The sequence below is a fragment of the Artibeus jamaicensis genome, unplaced genomic scaffold, assembly GCF_021234435.1.
Source record: "Artibeus jamaicensis isolate MK-2021 breed Jamaican fruit bat unplaced genomic scaffold, CSHL_Jam_final contig_887, whole genome shotgun sequence".
NCBI classification, from domain to species: domain Eukaryota; kingdom Metazoa; phylum Chordata; class Mammalia; order Chiroptera; family Phyllostomidae; genus Artibeus; species Artibeus jamaicensis.
Window position 1 is genome coordinate 1436514 of NW_026522003.1, and position 17666 is coordinate 1454179.

The 17666-nt window shown below is 52.4% G+C and overlaps 1 gene segment (V, D, J or C); it reads right to left on the bottom strand.

Annotated features, from left to right (window-relative positions):
- Positions 1-3211: 3211 nt before the first annotated feature.
- The window catches only part of LOC119037118 (T-cell receptor alpha chain constant-like), a 73520-nt gene continuing 59065 nt past the window's right edge, over positions 3212-17666 (bottom strand). Inside the window, 4 exon segments of the C gene segment in view lie at positions 3212-3768; positions 4464-4571; positions 5426-5470; positions 6633-6887. Of these exon segments, the coding sequence occupies positions 4465-4571; positions 5426-5470; positions 6633-6887 (407 nt within the window).

Genomic DNA, 17666 nt, shown 5'->3' on the forward strand with positions numbered 1-17666 from the left:
CTGGCCCAGCCGCCATCACTGAGGTTTTACTTTTCCCAATAGCTCTCCATAGCTTACTCTTAGCTCTTGGCAAAACCGTAAAAGAGAGGCTCACCAGGCCACCTCTTTTAATCCCACTTTCTGTCTTCTCTCTTTGATTTATTGATTCTAGGGAGAGAAGAATGGGGTAGGGAGAGAGACACTGATTTGTTCTGGAGGCACCTCACTCAGTGCCTCCAGAAGCACGGCTTGCTTAGCCTGCCCTTATTTGTCATGCATGACTTATTTGTCATGCATTGTCTGGCTGTTTCTTGTGTGTGTCCTGACTTAGGGTCAAATTTTGTCCCATCAGGATGACACTCTTAACAACCTGAGCCCTCTGGCAGGACGACTGTCCCTTCTCTTGTGCTCCCCGGGGCCCGGCTTGGCTCCCTCCCCAGTGCCCAACCGCACTAATCATTGTTCATTCTTTCACTGGTTAAGTGTATATGTAGCATGTGCTGTGTGCCGGGCACTGTGCTAGGTGTGGCAGATGCATGGACGACTAAGGCACACTTCCCATCTCAAGTGCGCACAGTCTGGTGGAATTTCTTGCTGAGATGTAACCTGACAACTAAGGCGGTATCTGTAAAGGGCTTTACGTGTACCACTAGGGGAGTTAAATTCTACTGGCAAACCAATACAATAAACGATCCTTCGAGACCCAGATGGCCGCCTCTCCAAGGCTGGGCAGAGGGTCTGAAGACCTCACTCAGTGCCTCCAGAAGCACGGCTTGCTTAGCCTGCCCTTCTCTTGACTGGCCTGTACTTCCAGCTGTGCACAGAGGGCAGGCGTCTGGGTGAAGTGTCAGAGTGCCTTAGGCCTGTGTTCCATTCTTCTGCTTCCAGGCTGGCCTGAGGCTGAGCGTTCTGGGGCAGCAGCATTTCTGACCAGAGAAACCCATTCTGTAACTGGCCTTGGTGCTCGTACTCAGCTGGGGCGCAGCCTCCCCTCCTTGGAGCGGGTTTCTGCTCCCGGGATGTGAGGCTGTTCATGGTGGGGACTCTGTGTGGCCTTGGTGGCCGTGTCTTGGTTTCCTCAGCAACCTCTCCCCTCCAGGCTGAACAACGCCTGCTCCCTACTGCACTGAGGGGGCTCTGCAGACCCTCCCAGTGGCCACAGGACCCCTTCCCCCAGGCTTCCTCACAAGGCCGTTTTAATTCTCCTGGACATCCTCGGTGGGGCCTGGGGCCAGGCGTGAGAACAGAGTGGACTGAGCTGAGTGGCATCTCTGCACCACCCCCCTACCTGCCCCCCAGCACAGCCAGTCACTCCTGGCTTGCTTTCTGACTCGGCTTCAGACTAGAGGGAAAGTTCTTTCTGGGATGGAGGACACCTGGTTTGAGTTGGAAATTTCTTCAGGGGGCTGTGCTATGCCTGATGTCCAGAGGGCCTCCTGCCTGCCTGAGGCCTTGTTGACCTCCGCTCGGGTGGGACCTGGGTGGTCCTGGGTGGGTCACTGCCCCATCATTTCCTAGGTCCTCAGGTGCTTTGGAGTTCGGCGACCGTGGGGCTGGCCCCGCTCTGCAGGTCCCCTTGGCCCCTCCAGGGTCCTTGGAGGGGTCCATTTTTGTCCCTTTGACTGCCTTCCAGGGTCCCTGCCCCAAGCCCCTGGGTCCCCCTTCAGACTCAGTATCTTTGCGACCAGCTCTCACCTCCCGGCTACCTACTTGTCTTTTGCCTCCTGGTCTTAGTATACAGACCAAAGTGAAGTTTCGCTTTAGGAGGAGAAAAAGACAAACTAGTCTGTCCTGAGTTTTTAAGGGTTGGTAAACACTTTGCTCTGTGAGCCCCCCCAGGGGCATTTTCATTTAACTCGGGAAGAGGACTAATTACAGAAACCCCCAGTGGTGGAGTCTCTGGCATCGCGTCAGACTGAGGAGGAGGCAGCTTTGTGCTCCTCACGTGCAGGGGATCCTGCGTTTGGGAAGGAGGTTCCTGTCCTCCGCGTGAGGGAGCCGCTGCCATGGGATTTCTGTGGAGACCTTTCCTAGTAGTGATCTTTAAAGGGACTGGGATTTTGGCTGCCGGTGAAGCGGCTTGGAGAGAACTGGGGATGTGACTCTGCTCGGCAGGGCTGGCCAGGACACGGACGGCGCCTCTGAGCACCACAGCCGCCACCGAATCAGAGATGCATGGAGCTGGAGGCAGCCTCCAGGCCCAAGTGACCTTTTACAGGTGGTGAAGCGGGAGCTTATGGAGGGGAGGGCTGTGCTAGGTCACCTACTGAGCAGGCGGCTCTGTCCCTGTGAAAAGAAGCAGGCCTGTGTGGTAGCTGGAAGGATTTGCACGTTTCTGACTGATGCAGTCAGAGACCTGTGGGTGACCAAGGAGGTATTTGAGGACAGGATGCCCTCTGACCCCTGGGAACTGGCAAGCAGTAGGCTTTAGTGCCGATGGCAGTGATTGTGAGCGGGATGGTTGGGTGATCTCTGAGGGAGGTTCCTGTCAGCACCTGTGAGATGGGGAAAGGTGCTCGGGCAGCAGGCAGCTCAGGAGATTCCCGGGGCCCCAGGGAACCCACCTCCCGTCCCCCAGGGCTGGCTTGAGTCATCCACTCTCCTTGGCCTGGGCCCTGGGCTTGAGGGCGGAGAGCTAATTCCCCCTTTCCCATCCTCTTGTCTAGGATGGCGGGAGTGTAAAGTCTAGCTAGGGTCACAACCTCCCTCCCCAGCCCACCCCAGCCACTCCTGGACTGGACATCCCACGGGGCTGGGCACTGGGTTGGGACCAGCTGGTTAATGGGCCCCAGGCATGAATGTGTAGGGTTATGTGTAGTGCTTATTGGAATCCAGTCTGAAAGAAAAGACAAGGGAAATCCTTGGGGGGCGGGAGGCAGTGGGTGGCATTTGGGGGATGTTGCTGTGTGGTCCCTGTCTGCCAGATTTCAGCTACAGGTCGCTACCACCCATGCACACGGGCCTCCTGCCACAGTGGCCCGGCGGTGAGGCATGAAAACGGAAGAGCAGGGACGCAGGCTTTTAAGTGGGTTTGCCTGGGCCCCAGCACTGCCTTCCAAGTGGAATTTTTTAGCGGTTCTTCCAGGAGGAGGTTGACCTAAGCCGCCAGCTGAGTTATGCTCCCTGAATGTCATCGTGGGCTAATGTCTTGGTTCCCTTCTGCCCAGCTCGCGACCAGCAGCAGCAAGGCGAACGTGACCCGACCACACCCAGTGAGACAGGAGCACAGTGGGGCTCTTCCAGATCACTTTAATGAAGCGGGGCAGTAGCAGACGCGACACGGCTCACACACGCAGCACAGCAGGGCCTCGGTCGGGAGGCAGTTTCCCCCACACCTCGGGGGAAAGGGCGACATGCATTTCTTCATGAACACTATCTGAAAAGTACAAACAATATAAGCTCCTCACATTGTTCTCCAGGAGCCAAAACCCGAGAGAACCCCCCTGGTGATCCATCGCCCAGTGAGATGTCAGAGGCAGCCTCTGGAGGGGTGGGAGGTCCCACAGCCAGGAGGGGCTGCAGCAGCCCCTGCCTCCCCCAGGGACGTCGGGCAGTGACAAGCAGCAATGAGGGGACGGCAGGAGTGGCAGCAGTGTTTGACAGATCGTCAGCATCTTGATCGCAAATATCTGGGAGGATCTAGTCGGTGGCGTTGCCAGAGGGGCCGCAGATGCGAAGGGGGCCTCCTCCTCCTCCTTGGAGGCTGAGAGTGCACCTCTCTGCTTGACGGAGAGGCCAGTGGTGAGGAGCGAGCAGCGAGGAGCGTTGGGCTCTCACGTTCTCGGTGACCTGGGATGAGGAAGAACAGCAGTCAGGCTGGACAGTGGGGAGACAGACCCAGGACGGTTAGGGACGTGAGGGAGATGCCTCCCTTTGTGGGGTTCTGGGGGCGGACGCGCCCTGGGGTGCTTTCTGACGGTGGTGGAACGAGACGCAGTTGCCCGCAGGTTGCCCGGGGTGCAGGGGGAACGGTATGGAGACTGCAGCCAGGACCGGGTGTGATGAGTGTGGGGTCCTCTCAGTGTGTTGGAGGCACAGGACGTGAGGGAGGGAGCTGGGAGCCCCAGCGGATTTTTCGGGGGACGGCATACACCGGAAGGCAGGATAGAGGGTCCAGCAGGAGGCGTCAGTGTGAGCTGGGGTCCCGAATTGCTCCATTTTTTCACCCGTTAGTGTGTGGCTCTTGATGTTACTTATCCTCAGTTTCTTCATGTCCAAAATGAGGATAATAGAAATTGTTCATACTTTGTGGAGGAGACTTGACCCGACCAAGGTGACTGTTGTCACCCAGGAGAGGACTGTGCTGTACGGACATTGCAGGCCATTGTTATGAAGGGGCCTCCCGACAGGGAAGGGAGCAGGAGTCTGGTGAGCCCGGGCATATATGTGAACAAAAGAAGACCCCCGGGGCAGGTGTGCTTCCGGAGCACGGGGACCTCCCAGACCCTCACCCCCCACCTCCTCCGGCCAGGGTGCCCACCCACCTCAGCTGGACCACAGCCGCAGTGTCATGAGCACGTTGAAGCCGGCCACCTTCAGCAGCAGGATGCGGAACCCGATCACGGACAGGTTTTGGAAGTTCAGGTTTATGTCTGCAAAACCAAGAGGCCAACGTGGTTACAAGCATGCACACCTGAGGTCTGCACAGCACCCTGTGACATACCAAGGCTTTCCCGGAAGCAGGGTGGGGTGGGCTCCAGCACCTGGATCCCCCTCTCCCGTTGCACTTCTGTGCATGTTCCTTGGGCTCAGCAGTGCTTCACTTCCAAAGGAAAACACCCACCGCACTTAGTCCTTATTTTATTTCCGAGACCCTCAGCAGATAGGGACGAGGTGGGTGCTCAACACTTATTGCCATCCCTTGGGTCTGGGCCCCTTCGTGAGAAGCTAGTGGCTGAACCACAAGCGGGAGGATTCAAACACAGCTCAAGGGGAAACGAGTATGGGCCCAGGGTAGGTGGTGAGGAGTGGCGGGCACCCTTGAGAGACAAGGGCACCACCTCCATGAGTTCTGCTGCTTTTCTGGAAAGAAGGCAAAACCCCATGGCTATGGAGGGCACTGTCCTCAGGGCAACCTGGTTAGTTTAGGGCTATACGTAAGCTCGTAAACTAGTAAGCTCATGGAAATTTTATAGCCGCCCCCGCCCCCGCCCCCAGAAGCTCTTGTTGGCTCTCCTGGCAGTGGAATCACTGACAGGAGTACAGAAGCCTAGGAGTGAGCCATTGGCCGTGCAAAACTAGAGACTCAGAGATGACGAGAGGCCCCTGGGGATTCAGGAACGACTGCAGGCACCTGTGACCAGGGCTCAGACCGGTGCTCCCACCTCTCTCGTAACTTCACTCCCGGACCCACCAATTCCCTCCCACCTGCCCTGGCCAGGCAGGGTTGCTGAGGGTTCATTGCTCCCCAAAACCTGTACAAAACCAGGATAGACCCTTCTCTTACCTGTTTCAAAGCTTTTCTGTACCGACGTAACATCACAGGGAAATTCTAAAAGGAGAGAAAAAAAGAAATATCCTTAGAGTCTAGAGTGTGCTGAATCTCCCACTCCAGACCTCCTGAGGGCCAGGCAAGTGTGTGTCTGCAGCCTTCCAGCGCTTCATCGTGGAAGGGTCTGCAGTGAACTTGTCGCATAAGGGCCCTGGCCGGGGAGAGCCCCTGGCCCTGGCGCCATGACATTCATGAACACACACTGGTTGTGCAAAGTTTGTGTTACGTGGCACAGGCCAAAAGGAGCCACGAGACACAGACCATGCCTTTGGGCAGCTTCCTGGCTGGAGCCTGGTAAAGGCTAGAACACACACACAGTGACAAGTGCCATGAGGGGACAGACACTTTATGTATCCACAAAGTTTCCAACTCTGCATCCTGAATGTGTTCCTTGGTTTTCTCTACCTTGGTAAATGGCACTGTTGTTGACTCAGCTGCTCAGGCGTAAAACCCCAGCACCTCCCTTCACACCTTCTTCTCCTTCTCCTCCCTCCATGGTTCTGCCTTTGAGCCCCAACCAGTGTTGGCCACCCACTGCCCTGCGGCTGCCCTGGGCCGGCCCCCCTCCTCTCTCTGCTGCATTAGCTTCCTTTTGGCTCCCACTCTTGCCCCTGCAGTCCAATCCCCACTCAGCAGAATACTCTTTTAGAAAGTAGATTAGATGTCACTTCCCTGCTTAAAGCCAGATGATGGCTTCTCGCTGTAATTAGAACAGTACGTGCCCTCTCGGGACCTGGGGGGCCCTGTGATCTGGCCCTTGCCTACTTCTTCCCTCTCATTTCCTACTGCTCTTCCTCTTCTCACTAAGCTCCTGACTCAGGCCTCCACAGGGAGGCAGGGGGGACTAGGAGGAGGGATCTTGAAGGAGGGCATTAGGATGGGGCCTGGAAGAACAGTGAGGGGCAATCAGCTCAAGCAGGGGCTGGGAGGTGGGACTCAGGGTGGGTGAGGCTGAGAGCCAGTGCCTTCTCCCCCACCTTCTCCCCGTCCCTCTGCCCAGGACATCCTGTGGCCTGCCGGGACGGGACTTGCTGGTGCTCAGTAAGCAGAGGGTTAGGGGGCTTTGCTGACAATTGGTGAGGCAGAAGCCACCAGTCACTGCAGCATCTCGGTGCCAGGCCTCTGGCAGTGAAGAGACTCAGCTTGCAGAGGCTGCACTCACCTGAGCTGGAGTAGAAGGTCTCGTTGAAGGTGTCTTCACATCCAAAATCAGTGCTGTTGCTCCAGAGCAGGGCCCCATAGCTCTTGGAATGTGTGGACCTCATGTCCAGCACTGTGCTCTTTGAGCCGAATGCTGAGGAACCCGTGGCTTGGGGAACATCGGCGTTAGAATCAAAATCAGTGAACAGGCAGAGGGAAGTTCTGCTAGATCCAGGGCTTCTCAGCTGGTACACGGCAGGGTCAGGGTTCTTGACATCTGTGGACCAAACGGAGCTGGGTTAGGAGATGCTCGGTTCCCTCCTTGCCCCAACCCAGGCCTGAGTTCAGATGCCGGCGATGGGCAAGAGCGGAGCTCTGTGGGGCTGGGAAGTCATACTCTCAGGCTCTAGATGGGAAAGAGTATTCTAGAAACCGGCTGCTTATGACAGGCTGCAACTCAGGGACAGGCACAAGCTATGAGTCCTGGCCAAGAGGCCAGGCTCGTAGTGAACACTGCCTGCCATTCCCAGAAACCAGAAATGAAGACCCACTTAATGCCACTGCTCGTTCTACTCAGTGGGAACTTCAACAGCCCAGCAGGCCCAGTGAGCAACATAGCTCTGGCGGGACAAACCAGGCGTCGAAGGAAGGTCCAGCAAAGCTAACCACACATCTTGGAATCTGGGTTGGGCTCCCACACTTAGGGCATCGATGGGACCTGGAGGTTTATGATAGGCCGGAAGGAAGTCGGAAGATGGGTCACACCACCAGGAGATTTCTCCCATGTTTAACAGACTTGGACTGTAAGTCAGGACACCCCTGTCTGGGCCCTGGCTCCACCGTTTGCTAGAGACAAGGCCCAGACACAGGGGGCCGGTCACACCGCCCCTTACTTCCAGGGAGTTTCATCTGTGAAATGAAGATGTTGCCTCATCCGCTTTCCTAGCCAGGCTTTTCTGAGAAACAAATGAGACTTTCTCCATGTACAATTATATTTAATAAGCTGTGAAGTATTGAACAGATGTAAGTAATTGTAGCTGCTGACACTACCAGGATATTGCCACCGTAATGTGCTCCCGAGTAATACACAGTTTCTACTCTTCGCCCCCAGGAAGCTAAAGGCTTTTCCGCAGTGCTGAGAATCATTTTTCAGTATTGCTTCAGGGTTTTGTGTTTTTAACACAACTCTCATTGTTTATTCTTTCAGACCTCCTGCCTTCGGAGGGAGAAGCAGAGGTTTGCAAGGAGGGTTAACACGCTGGGGCCACCCAGAGAGTTACAGCAGGGCTGGGACTGCAGCTTCCTGCCCCTGCGGTTCTCCGCTCCCACGGCCCCTCGCCGTGCTCCTGGGGCCTCTCAGACTGGTGATGAGCCCCACTTGCTGAGCCAGCCAGGGTGGCCCTGGCGAGGCAGACATCCAGCTGGGCCCCAGAACTTGGGCAGTCAGCCCTTGGCGTGGGCTTGGGATGCTGCTGAATCCAGGCAGAACTGCCTGCTGGTGGGGCGACCCCTGGAGCAGCAGAGCAGAGTGGGTCCGTGGCCACTTGTAAGGGACTCCAAGTCATTGGCCCCTGAGGATTCTGCCGGCTCGCCTCCAGTCTCCACATACTGTGGGGCCTGGCAGCACTGTGGGTTAAGGTCCCATGACGCAAATCTTTTACCGGGAGGGGAGGGATGGGAAACCATCAGCACCAAAAACACACCCCAGTGGATTTTCCAGTCATCAGTGAGAGTCATGGGTGGGACTGGGAAGAGGGACATGGAAGGGTGGGGAGATGTTGGGAGAATGTGGCCTCAAAAAGCAGGCAGAGGACAAGCTGCCACCAGACGCAGTTTGGCCTTTAAGGGGGGCTGGGGGTGGCTGTGGGGGCCAGATGTCCAACTCTGAGTCCGGGCTAAACACTCACCTACGTCCTAGAGCCAGTGGGTATCAGACTGGTGAAGGTCAGGACCACACTGTCCAATATGATAGTCTTTAGCTACATGTGGCTATTTAAATTTAACCAAAATTAAATAAACGTAAAAATTCAATTAAAAACTGGAACTTCATTTTAAGAGGTCAGTGACCCCACGAGGCCGCGGCTGCTGTGTTGGGCAGGGCAGACGCTGGAACGGCGCCACTGGCCCGGGAAGTGCTGCCGGGCGGCGCTGCTCTGCAGAGACCAAGGCCCCGGAACACGAGGCTTTGGGGAAAGACAACGAGGGCCGAGTGTGAGGCTTACAAGCCCTTCTTAGGTTTGTGAGCAGTGACTACAACCGGGGGCAGACTACCAGCTCAGCTTTGCTAATGGGAGATCATTACAAAATAGCAATAAATGAAGTCAGATGAATTGAGGTGATTTTCAGCTTTTTTCACATCCTGTTTTTACCGGCTCCGAGACCCCCTTTGGGTTTTCCTGTCCGCATTTCTGCTGCTGTTTCTCCTGTCCGGCTTCCCCACCTCCACTTTCCTCTCTTGCTCGTCTGCTCCCTCTGCCCCACTTCTCAATCTCCTCTTTGAGCTCATCTTCCAAAGTATCAATACTCGCCTAAAACATGGAGCCGATTGGGTCACTGTCTGTGCTAAATAATTCAGAGACTCCCTAGTGACTGGAGAGGAACGACCAAACTTCCTGGCATCACTTGCAGGGTCTGCCATGACCTTGAATTCTCTCTCTCACGTCCTTTCCACGCCCTGGAAGAGCACAGCTGCACCGGGCTCTCCAGATGCCCTCCCTGGGATGTCGGCTGTGTGGCCACAAAGTCCACCCCTGCTGTACTGCCTGTCCTCGTATCCGCCACACACTAGGTGGTCGAGAAACAATTGTTGAGTAAACGCATGGGCCAGTGGCCAGCATTTTTGCCAAATTTCTGCTTTTTGGTTAGAGAAGCTGGGCATTCATCCCTAAACTTGGATTTTTAGCCCCATTTTACTATTACCCCCACGTGCCTCTGGCGCGACATTAATAGCTTTGTCTAAAAACAGGAAGTGAGTCACTTTTAAGCTGCAGCACTTTAGGGGTCTCTCTGCCTGGGGGAGAGAAGCCTACCAAGATAAACGCGTCCTGCCACTCGTGATATCTTCCAAGGTAGCTTTAGCAAGACTGAATCAACTTTCCAGTGTGGAAGTTCAGCTGTTCCAGATCCTGACCTTTCGTTTTAACTCAGAACTAACCACAAAAGCACATGTCCCAAAGCTCCAGTGCTTCCGATTCCCAGGGCCCCAGCAGGGATTGAACGCTCCCTTCCCACCAAATCTGTGCCTTGTAGCCAGACGCTAGGAACCCAGCAGTGTGAGTTAGGGGAACGGATGCTGAGTCCCACCGAGGCCCCGGTGAGCGCTAGGAAACAGTTACACTGCTCGGGAAGGCTTACCGGGAATAATGGAAACTCTGGTACCTTTGCCAAAGTGCAGGCCGGAGGCAGCACCGCCGTACCACTCCCAGTGTCTCCATTACAGAAACCTCGGGTTTCTCCTCCTCTGAGGAATGGGGTAACTCCTCTTACAGCCCACTGAGGAAGGAGAGGGAGGCCCCTAAGGCCATGAGCTGTCTGTCCATGGAAAGAGCTCATCCCTCACCGTCCCATCCCATCTGCATTTCTAAGTTGGATTCCCAGTTTCCCGGTGGCTGGCCGTGGCCTTGACTGTCTGTATTCTCTTGAAGGCTCTAGGACTCCTTTTCTTCATCATTTAAGAAGACAGCTTGCCTTTCTCTCCATCCTACTTGATTATTAGATGTGTTTACTTAGGCTTAAATACATGGATCTCTTTTATTCTCAAGATTACGTGTTCTTTCTCGCTGCTCTTTGTGCTGGGAACCCCCTTTCTCTCCTTTCTTTGTTCATACAGATCTTATCCTCCTTTCAGGCTCAATGAGCACTTTCTACTGCGTCAAACCTTTTCTGTCGAGGTCACCTTTACAGCCAGGACCCTGTGCCTCTGAATCTCTAATGTACCTATTGCCATCATCAATTGCTTAGTACTAAAATAGTCCGTAGGTAGCTGAATTTATAATCATCCTGTACCTTTTGCTAGTTTTTATACTATGTGGGGACAGGTCAGGAATCTATCTTAGATTTCTTCATACGCAATCTAACTTTTTATAGAGTGATGGCCACATGGAAGGCATTTAAAAATATCCATTGGACACTTAGAGTTAAATTTTAATGTGCTCGACTTCGAGAAACACAGATTTTAAAGATTGATAATGACTCCTTCTCCCTTCACAGAGGTCTCTGCAAGACAGTTAGTTATAGCACCCACAGTTGGCCTCACCGTAGTCACACCCCCAGTATCTCCCCGGGAAGGATTCAGGACACTGGCCCACGGGGCTGCACACGGCACCTCCTGGGATGACTCACCAGATATTATGGACACTTGGGTTCCTTTCCCAAATGTGAGTTTACCAGCCATTCCTCCGCTATGCACACCGCAGGTGACACCATTACAGAAACTCACTGGTCCTACCTTCTACTTCAATGGTCAGAGCACTGACTTCTCACAAGGACTGGGGAATCACACCCTTTTGAGCCAGGCCTTCTGTTCTTTTGTGTTGAGATTTTGTCTCTGGCGGGTTTACTCCTCTTCCTCCTGCCCCATCCTGCGGTAGTGCCCTGGGCTGGACGTTGTGATTTCAGTAAACCAAGAATTTAGCAGAGTGGAGCCCCTGCTCAGGGCAGCAGTGTCCTGGACCCTCTGGTGGAGGCTTCAAGACCACTTGTTCATTACCATGATTCTAAAGGTCTCAGCCCAAGGATGTTTCTGGGGCACTGAGTGCCAGATGGGAGGACATTTGAGCGATGAGTGGAAAGAACCATTTGGCATCCTACAGAAGAAAATACCTGAGCGCAACTCAGCATCTTGGACAAAGAAGAATTAGTTGTCAATGTCCACCCTTGCCCCATTCTACTTACTTGGCTGGACACTCACTCTGGTCCCTGCTCCAAAGATGAGCTTGTCAGCACTGGTATACCCTCACTACAAGTAAGGTCTTTGCATTAACCTTCCTGATGCTAATCTGCTGAACCCCCCGCCCCCCAGTATCTGAGAGCACCATCCTAAAAGTCTCCCTGGGGCTTTGTTTCTTAGACCTCCGATTTCCCAGAGACGCTGTTCCCCTTTCCTGTTATACTAATATAAGCTTTAGTACAGCAAAATCTCAATAATAATAATAATAATAACAACAACAACAACTTAGAAAAGCTACCACTTATTGATTACTTGCTATATACCATGTGTTGTCTCATATTATTATGATGTGGTTGTAGTCATTTTGCTCTTAAGGAAGAGGAGACTATTAGCTGGACAGGGTAGAGTCAGAATTTTCCTTCGATCTTCAGCTTCCCAGGCCGTGCTATGAATTCCTACCATCTTGCCTCCATGCCTTATTATTTCACATGGCATAACTGCTATTGAAATAGGGGTTGGAGTCACTTTTATCCTGAGAGAGGTTCAAAACTCGACTGAATTCCAGAGAGGAAGCATCTGTGAGCAGGTATTCCCACACCAGGCTCATTAGCCAAACCGAGGAATTCAGCTATCTGCTGCAATAATAGAGAATTTGTGTTTGCCATTAACTCATCCCCCCGCCCCACGACATTTAGCTAATTTCCTGGATGTTCAGATTATCTGGTGCTGATGATGTTACTGGCTTTGCTTGAAAGCACAAAGTATCTGGAACTCTTTTTATGTTTTCATAAATTATTCCACTCAAATTTTTATTTACTCTACTGGGTCTTGGCACTTCTGTCTTTAATATGAAAAATGGGACATTTTAAGTCACCAAGAGCCTATAGAAATGGAGAACAAAATCTTCCCTGTATCCCCGCCTTCGTCATAAATCATCTCCTGTTTTCGCACAGACGCGTCAGCTCCCTTTGCCTCGGTCATTTGCACGGTCTTACTCACACGGGCGCACAGCCAGCCTGGTCCCGGACCCAAAGATCAGCTTACTGTAGCCACCAGATGTCACACAACAGGAGGGCTCTTTACAAGAACCCTAGCCCGGCAGGGTCGGCCTCCCTGGGGCGGCACCGTCTCCCGTCTGTGTCGCAGGCTCCTGCACATGCCCTTTCTCTACACCACAGGGAAGTCCGGCTCCCTGAGTCCTAATGCCTCAGCTTCCTTTGGAATTGCCCCTCAGACCTTTCCCTCAGAGCCAGCTGGAGCTGGCCCGGCCCTCTGGAGGGTGGATGTCCATTCTGGGTTCCACAGCTACAAGTGAAGAAGGAAAATTGGAAGTGTCTGGAGATGAGCCAGGGTTTAATTTTGGAAATGAATCCTGAGGGAAAATTCATAGCAGTGGAAAGAAGGAAAATCTAGGGGAGGGCTTCATCATGGGATGGAGGCCTGTGAAGGGGACCCCTTTTAGGAAGTGGTCCCTGGGCAGCAGAGAAGGACAGACCAAAGTTGCCAGAGGAACATGCACAGAAGTGCACAGGAGGACTGCTTAACTACGAGGGCTGTGAGAATCTGGAGAAGGCTCTACCTGGGGCTCGAGAATCTCTGCCTCTGGGGGTTTCTAACATTCAGGCTGACGTCCACACATCCGAAGAGGGTGGTTTAGACAAATACTTCTCAGTGCAGATTTCACAGAACTCTGGTCCTTCTAAATTTCTGTGCAAAAAACTTCTAAGCCCAAATTAGTTAGAAAATTCTGGGTACTCTGTCAGCCTTGAAGACTGACAATGTGTATCATCATTTTAAAGGCTCTGAGAAGTCGTGCTGGTAGAGAAATCCAGAGCTTCTCCAACGTGTCGGATCCAATCTTTTTTTTTTTTAAACACTCATTAATGCCTGTGGAAGGTTTAAAAGTATACTCCTTGGAAGTTCTTTCTGTAGTTCCAAATATTTAAAATTGCACCCTAAATTTTAGCCTAACTTTATCCTTAAGTTCTCTTACCTGACCTGTTTGTCTGACCTAGTCCTGTGGGCAGAATTAGTGGTCTCATGGATGCAGGTTCTTTCTGTGTAATCATTGCGAAAAAGTGCCATTGGATTCGGGCAAGGGCTGCACATGGTGCTCCTTCCACGGCTTGAGGATTGATGGAGGACCCACTGCACCCCAACACTTAGCAGGGTTCACCTACTAGAAACAATAGCAACTTTAAGGCCTTTCCCACGCGTGAATGTATCAGCCTTCCTCCCACACTCCTCCCTGCACACCTTGGAGCTGTGTACTTCAAAGAATGTACTGGCCCTAAAGGAGAAAAGTTTCCAGTGTGATATTTCAAGTGGTGTAGACCTCACGTAGTTTTTGTCAGCCTCTTTTCTCCTTGCTGCTAAAGTCCATTGGTACGCTTCCCTATCACAGATGTTGTAGTTATGGCTCTGAACTCTGGTTCTTGGGAAATATGGGTTCTGGGCTTTCTAAATGCAACCTGAACAGCCCATGGCAGGGGAGAGGCCCTAATGAGACACACAAATGGACAGATAAATATGGAGGAAGTGTCCCTGGAGAGATGGGCTTTTTTCCCCATCCATGAGTGTTTGGGTGGATTCAGTACTCTCCTTGTTTTGAAATCTAACAACTCCGTTGGAGAATACTTGCTACTGTCCAAACCACTGTGGTCTAAACATTGACTACGCCTCCACTCAAGCCTTCCCTGACTTCCCTCACCAGACGGCATTTTTCTAACATTTGTTCAGTGACACCTTTGTGTGAGGTGCTGTGTAGGCTGTGGAGGCGTGAGGACAGGGGAGAGAGGACGCTGGCCTCACAGGGCTTGCGGTGCATTGCAGGGTGGATAAGTGCACCAGGCAACCAGGGTCGGAGGTCGGACCCCTTCCTTCCTGCTCCTATTGTCACTTGTCTGCGCCTCCACGGCAATGCGGGGACGCTGGGCGTAATCATCTCTTTGTGCAGATGTGAGGTCCTGCTCTGCACTTCCCTTCCTCCCTCTCTTCCTTCCTCACATGGAGCACAGTGCTTAGAACTTAATAGTTGCTCAGTAACTATAAAAAAACCCCTAAATATTTAAATTTATTTCAATACACTCTTACTCTCTATCTTTTTTATAAGGGCTATTTCATTTCTCTTCTAAATGGTTATGGTTTCATCTTCTAAACTTTTTATTGTTTTTGTTGTGTTATTAGGCTTTAAATTCTTTCTCTCTTTCATCATTAGATATGGAGTTTTGCAGGACTGTGTCCAATGCCCAAGGTCTTTGGGAAGTTTAATTTATCACCTTCCCTGAAAACTAGATGGTAACAAAAATAAATTTTGGGGCATAATCAGTCACAGTGTCTTTTCTGATAAAGATCTTTTGTCTCAGTGGGACCTAAAAACAGCAAAAGAGTCTACCTCTGCAACGATGAAAAGGCCGATTCCCACCGGCAATTACTCCTGTTAGAATACAAACCACCTCCGAGCCAGTGGCAGGGAATTCAAATTTCAAAACATTCAAGCCTCATAAGGAAACATGAGAAATTAGTTCAGGAAGTGCAGATTCATCATATAAGAAAGTGAAATAGAGACTTTTTGTGTCTTTGGTGAGCCTAAGGCCAGGCACTTACTTGGATGCACGTGGAGTCTCGTTCCACTCCCGAAGGTGAGTGTCCTGCCACCTGCGCCCACACCCTGGTACAGTGCAGTACGAATACCTGTCCTCTGCTCCCCCGGGTGGCTGCCTGGCCCCCTCCCACATTTACGGCCTTCGCTGTTGGGAACAGAGCTTTTTAAACAGCCCGTTCCATGGGTTTGATGATAAGCTTTTCTTTCTGTGTCATTTTATGCTCAGTAGGCAATTCCCTTAAGTTTCTACTTCCCTCCCTGCCATACCTGCATCCTGCCAGCCCAGTTCAATGACTCTACTATCTCTTCCAAAATGCTGAGTCCTGTACCAAGGCTGCCATGTTGCCATGGAAAGAAGGCTCAGGACGGGTCGACCAAGGACCAAACAGGTGACCTTTGAGGTGTGAGGTCTTCCTTCCCAGAGTGTGGGAGGGATGGTGCAATGCCATGGCACGGTTAATAATACAAGAGAGTCAAACAGGTTAGCTCTATTGTGTGATCTGGGCAAGTCACTTGCCCCAGACATCTGTTTCCTCACCTGTACAATGGGAATAATAATGGTTACCTAACATTACGATGGGCATGAGCACTATATGAAATAATTATCTGAGGGACAGAGTATAGCCACTGGCACGAGTTAGGCATTCAGTAGATAGTAGCTAATAAAAGGATGATTCCAACAAAACTTTACACCGAGGGAAACAGAAGCAGCTTCTTGTAGCCGGAGATGTGTTTCTACCTCACCATCCCCTCTGGCACCCCTGGGTGCCTCCGCTCCCTGGTTGGGACACTCTCATGTAGAACAAATGTCTCACAGATCCAAGGGAAGGTGCTCAGAGAGAGAGCCTCAGACACAGGCTTGAGGGACAGGGTAGATAGACCCTTGGCTGACAAGACCAAAGTTCTGCCTTAGCAACCTAAACAAGGATGAAATCTCTTTCCTCAGACTTGGGCATTTGTCCCCTGAGAGCACCTTCTAAAACCCTTGCCCAGCACAGCCTCGATCATTTCATCAACCCGACACAGCGATCAGTTAGTCCCAGAGAGCGAAGGACTCCTTTCACATCGAGCAGGCCACACTGCAGACTCTCATTATTGCAATATCCTCCCAAAACACATGTCTGTCTACAAAATTTGCCACGATCACTTCCGCACACTCACATGGATGAACGGTAAGGCTGGTCCCTCTTCCAAATGTGAGACTGTAGCTTCCTCCTGATACGCACAGTAGGGAAAGCCTTTGATAAAACCCGTCTCGTGTGACGCCCCTCTGCTGATTGCCCCAGTGTTAGGGCAACAGTTCAGGGCAACTCTGGCTGATGCTCCCACAGTTTCAGGGAATCTCCCACCATTGTCCTCGAGCCCCTCAGCCTTGGCCTCAGAACAGTGATGGGAACCAGGGGTTGGGGTCCTCGGGAGAAAACACACACTCCTGTCAGCAGAGAAGCGGGGCGGTGCCTCCCCAACGCCACCACCACCATCCTGCCTGCTCAGGGCAACACTAAGAATCTGACTCTGCCACTCTGTTGTCAGATGCAAGGGGCTCCTGAAAGTGCTGGGAGGGTGGGGGGCAAAGGAGATTTGGTATGATATTGTGCGGATGGTGTTCTGACCTCCTTTCCTTGAAGCCCTCCTGTTCTCACCTTTCCCTTTCCTTTGTCCTTTGAAGCTCTCCTTTCCCAGCCTTCCTCCCCTGTCGGCCCAGGGGGCTGGTCCCTGCACACTGCTGTCCCGGGCCAGACTCCGTGCGGGATTCGGGCCCTTTCTGTGATCTGTGTGCTCACCCTTCTCTCTCTACCACCAAGCAACAGGCCGAGGCCCCCAAAGCTCTTTGATTCCTCTATTTTTAATGACCTTTGTTCGGACACAGCCCTGCCTTTATGAAAGCCTAGAACAGAAAAAAGTCACAACAATGTTCATAACATTTCAGAAAGATGGGAGGAAACTGAGATCATGCTCTCACATCAGAGACACAAGAGTTGAAGGTGACAGACATCATGGCCTGCCTGGTCTGTGATCCTGAGCTGAGGTGGAAACTCAACCCTCCGCTCCCCATCGCACTCAAGGGAATCATACTGGCAGAGAGCCCTGTGGCTCTGCCAAGCTCAGGACAGCGGGTGAGGGGCCGGAGCCCTGACATGGACGAGCTGCCTGCCCAGCGTGGCCTTGGACAGATGCTTAGACCTTGGGCCTCTGGCTCTGTCTCCAACGGGAACAAGATGTCCCCCAGGTCCCTTCCAGCTCTCACTTCTGTGGTCCATCGTTCTATTTCAAACCCAGCCTCAGGGAAGAGCAGCAGCAGCTTTGCCCAGAGGATTGGAGTGTGGTCAGTGGAGATGCTGAGATGCGAGGAGGGGGAAGGGAATGAATGAGAGGCAGGCGAGCGTTTGGGACAATGACCATCCAAACAAGCAAGCAAAATATAACCAAAGACACCGAAATAGAGAACAGGCTGCCAGGGACCAGAGGGGAGAAGGGGAGGGAATTTCAGGGGAAAAGGGGAAGGATTTACAGGAACTAGTATAAAGGACACATGGACTACAACTAAGGGGGGTGGAAATGGG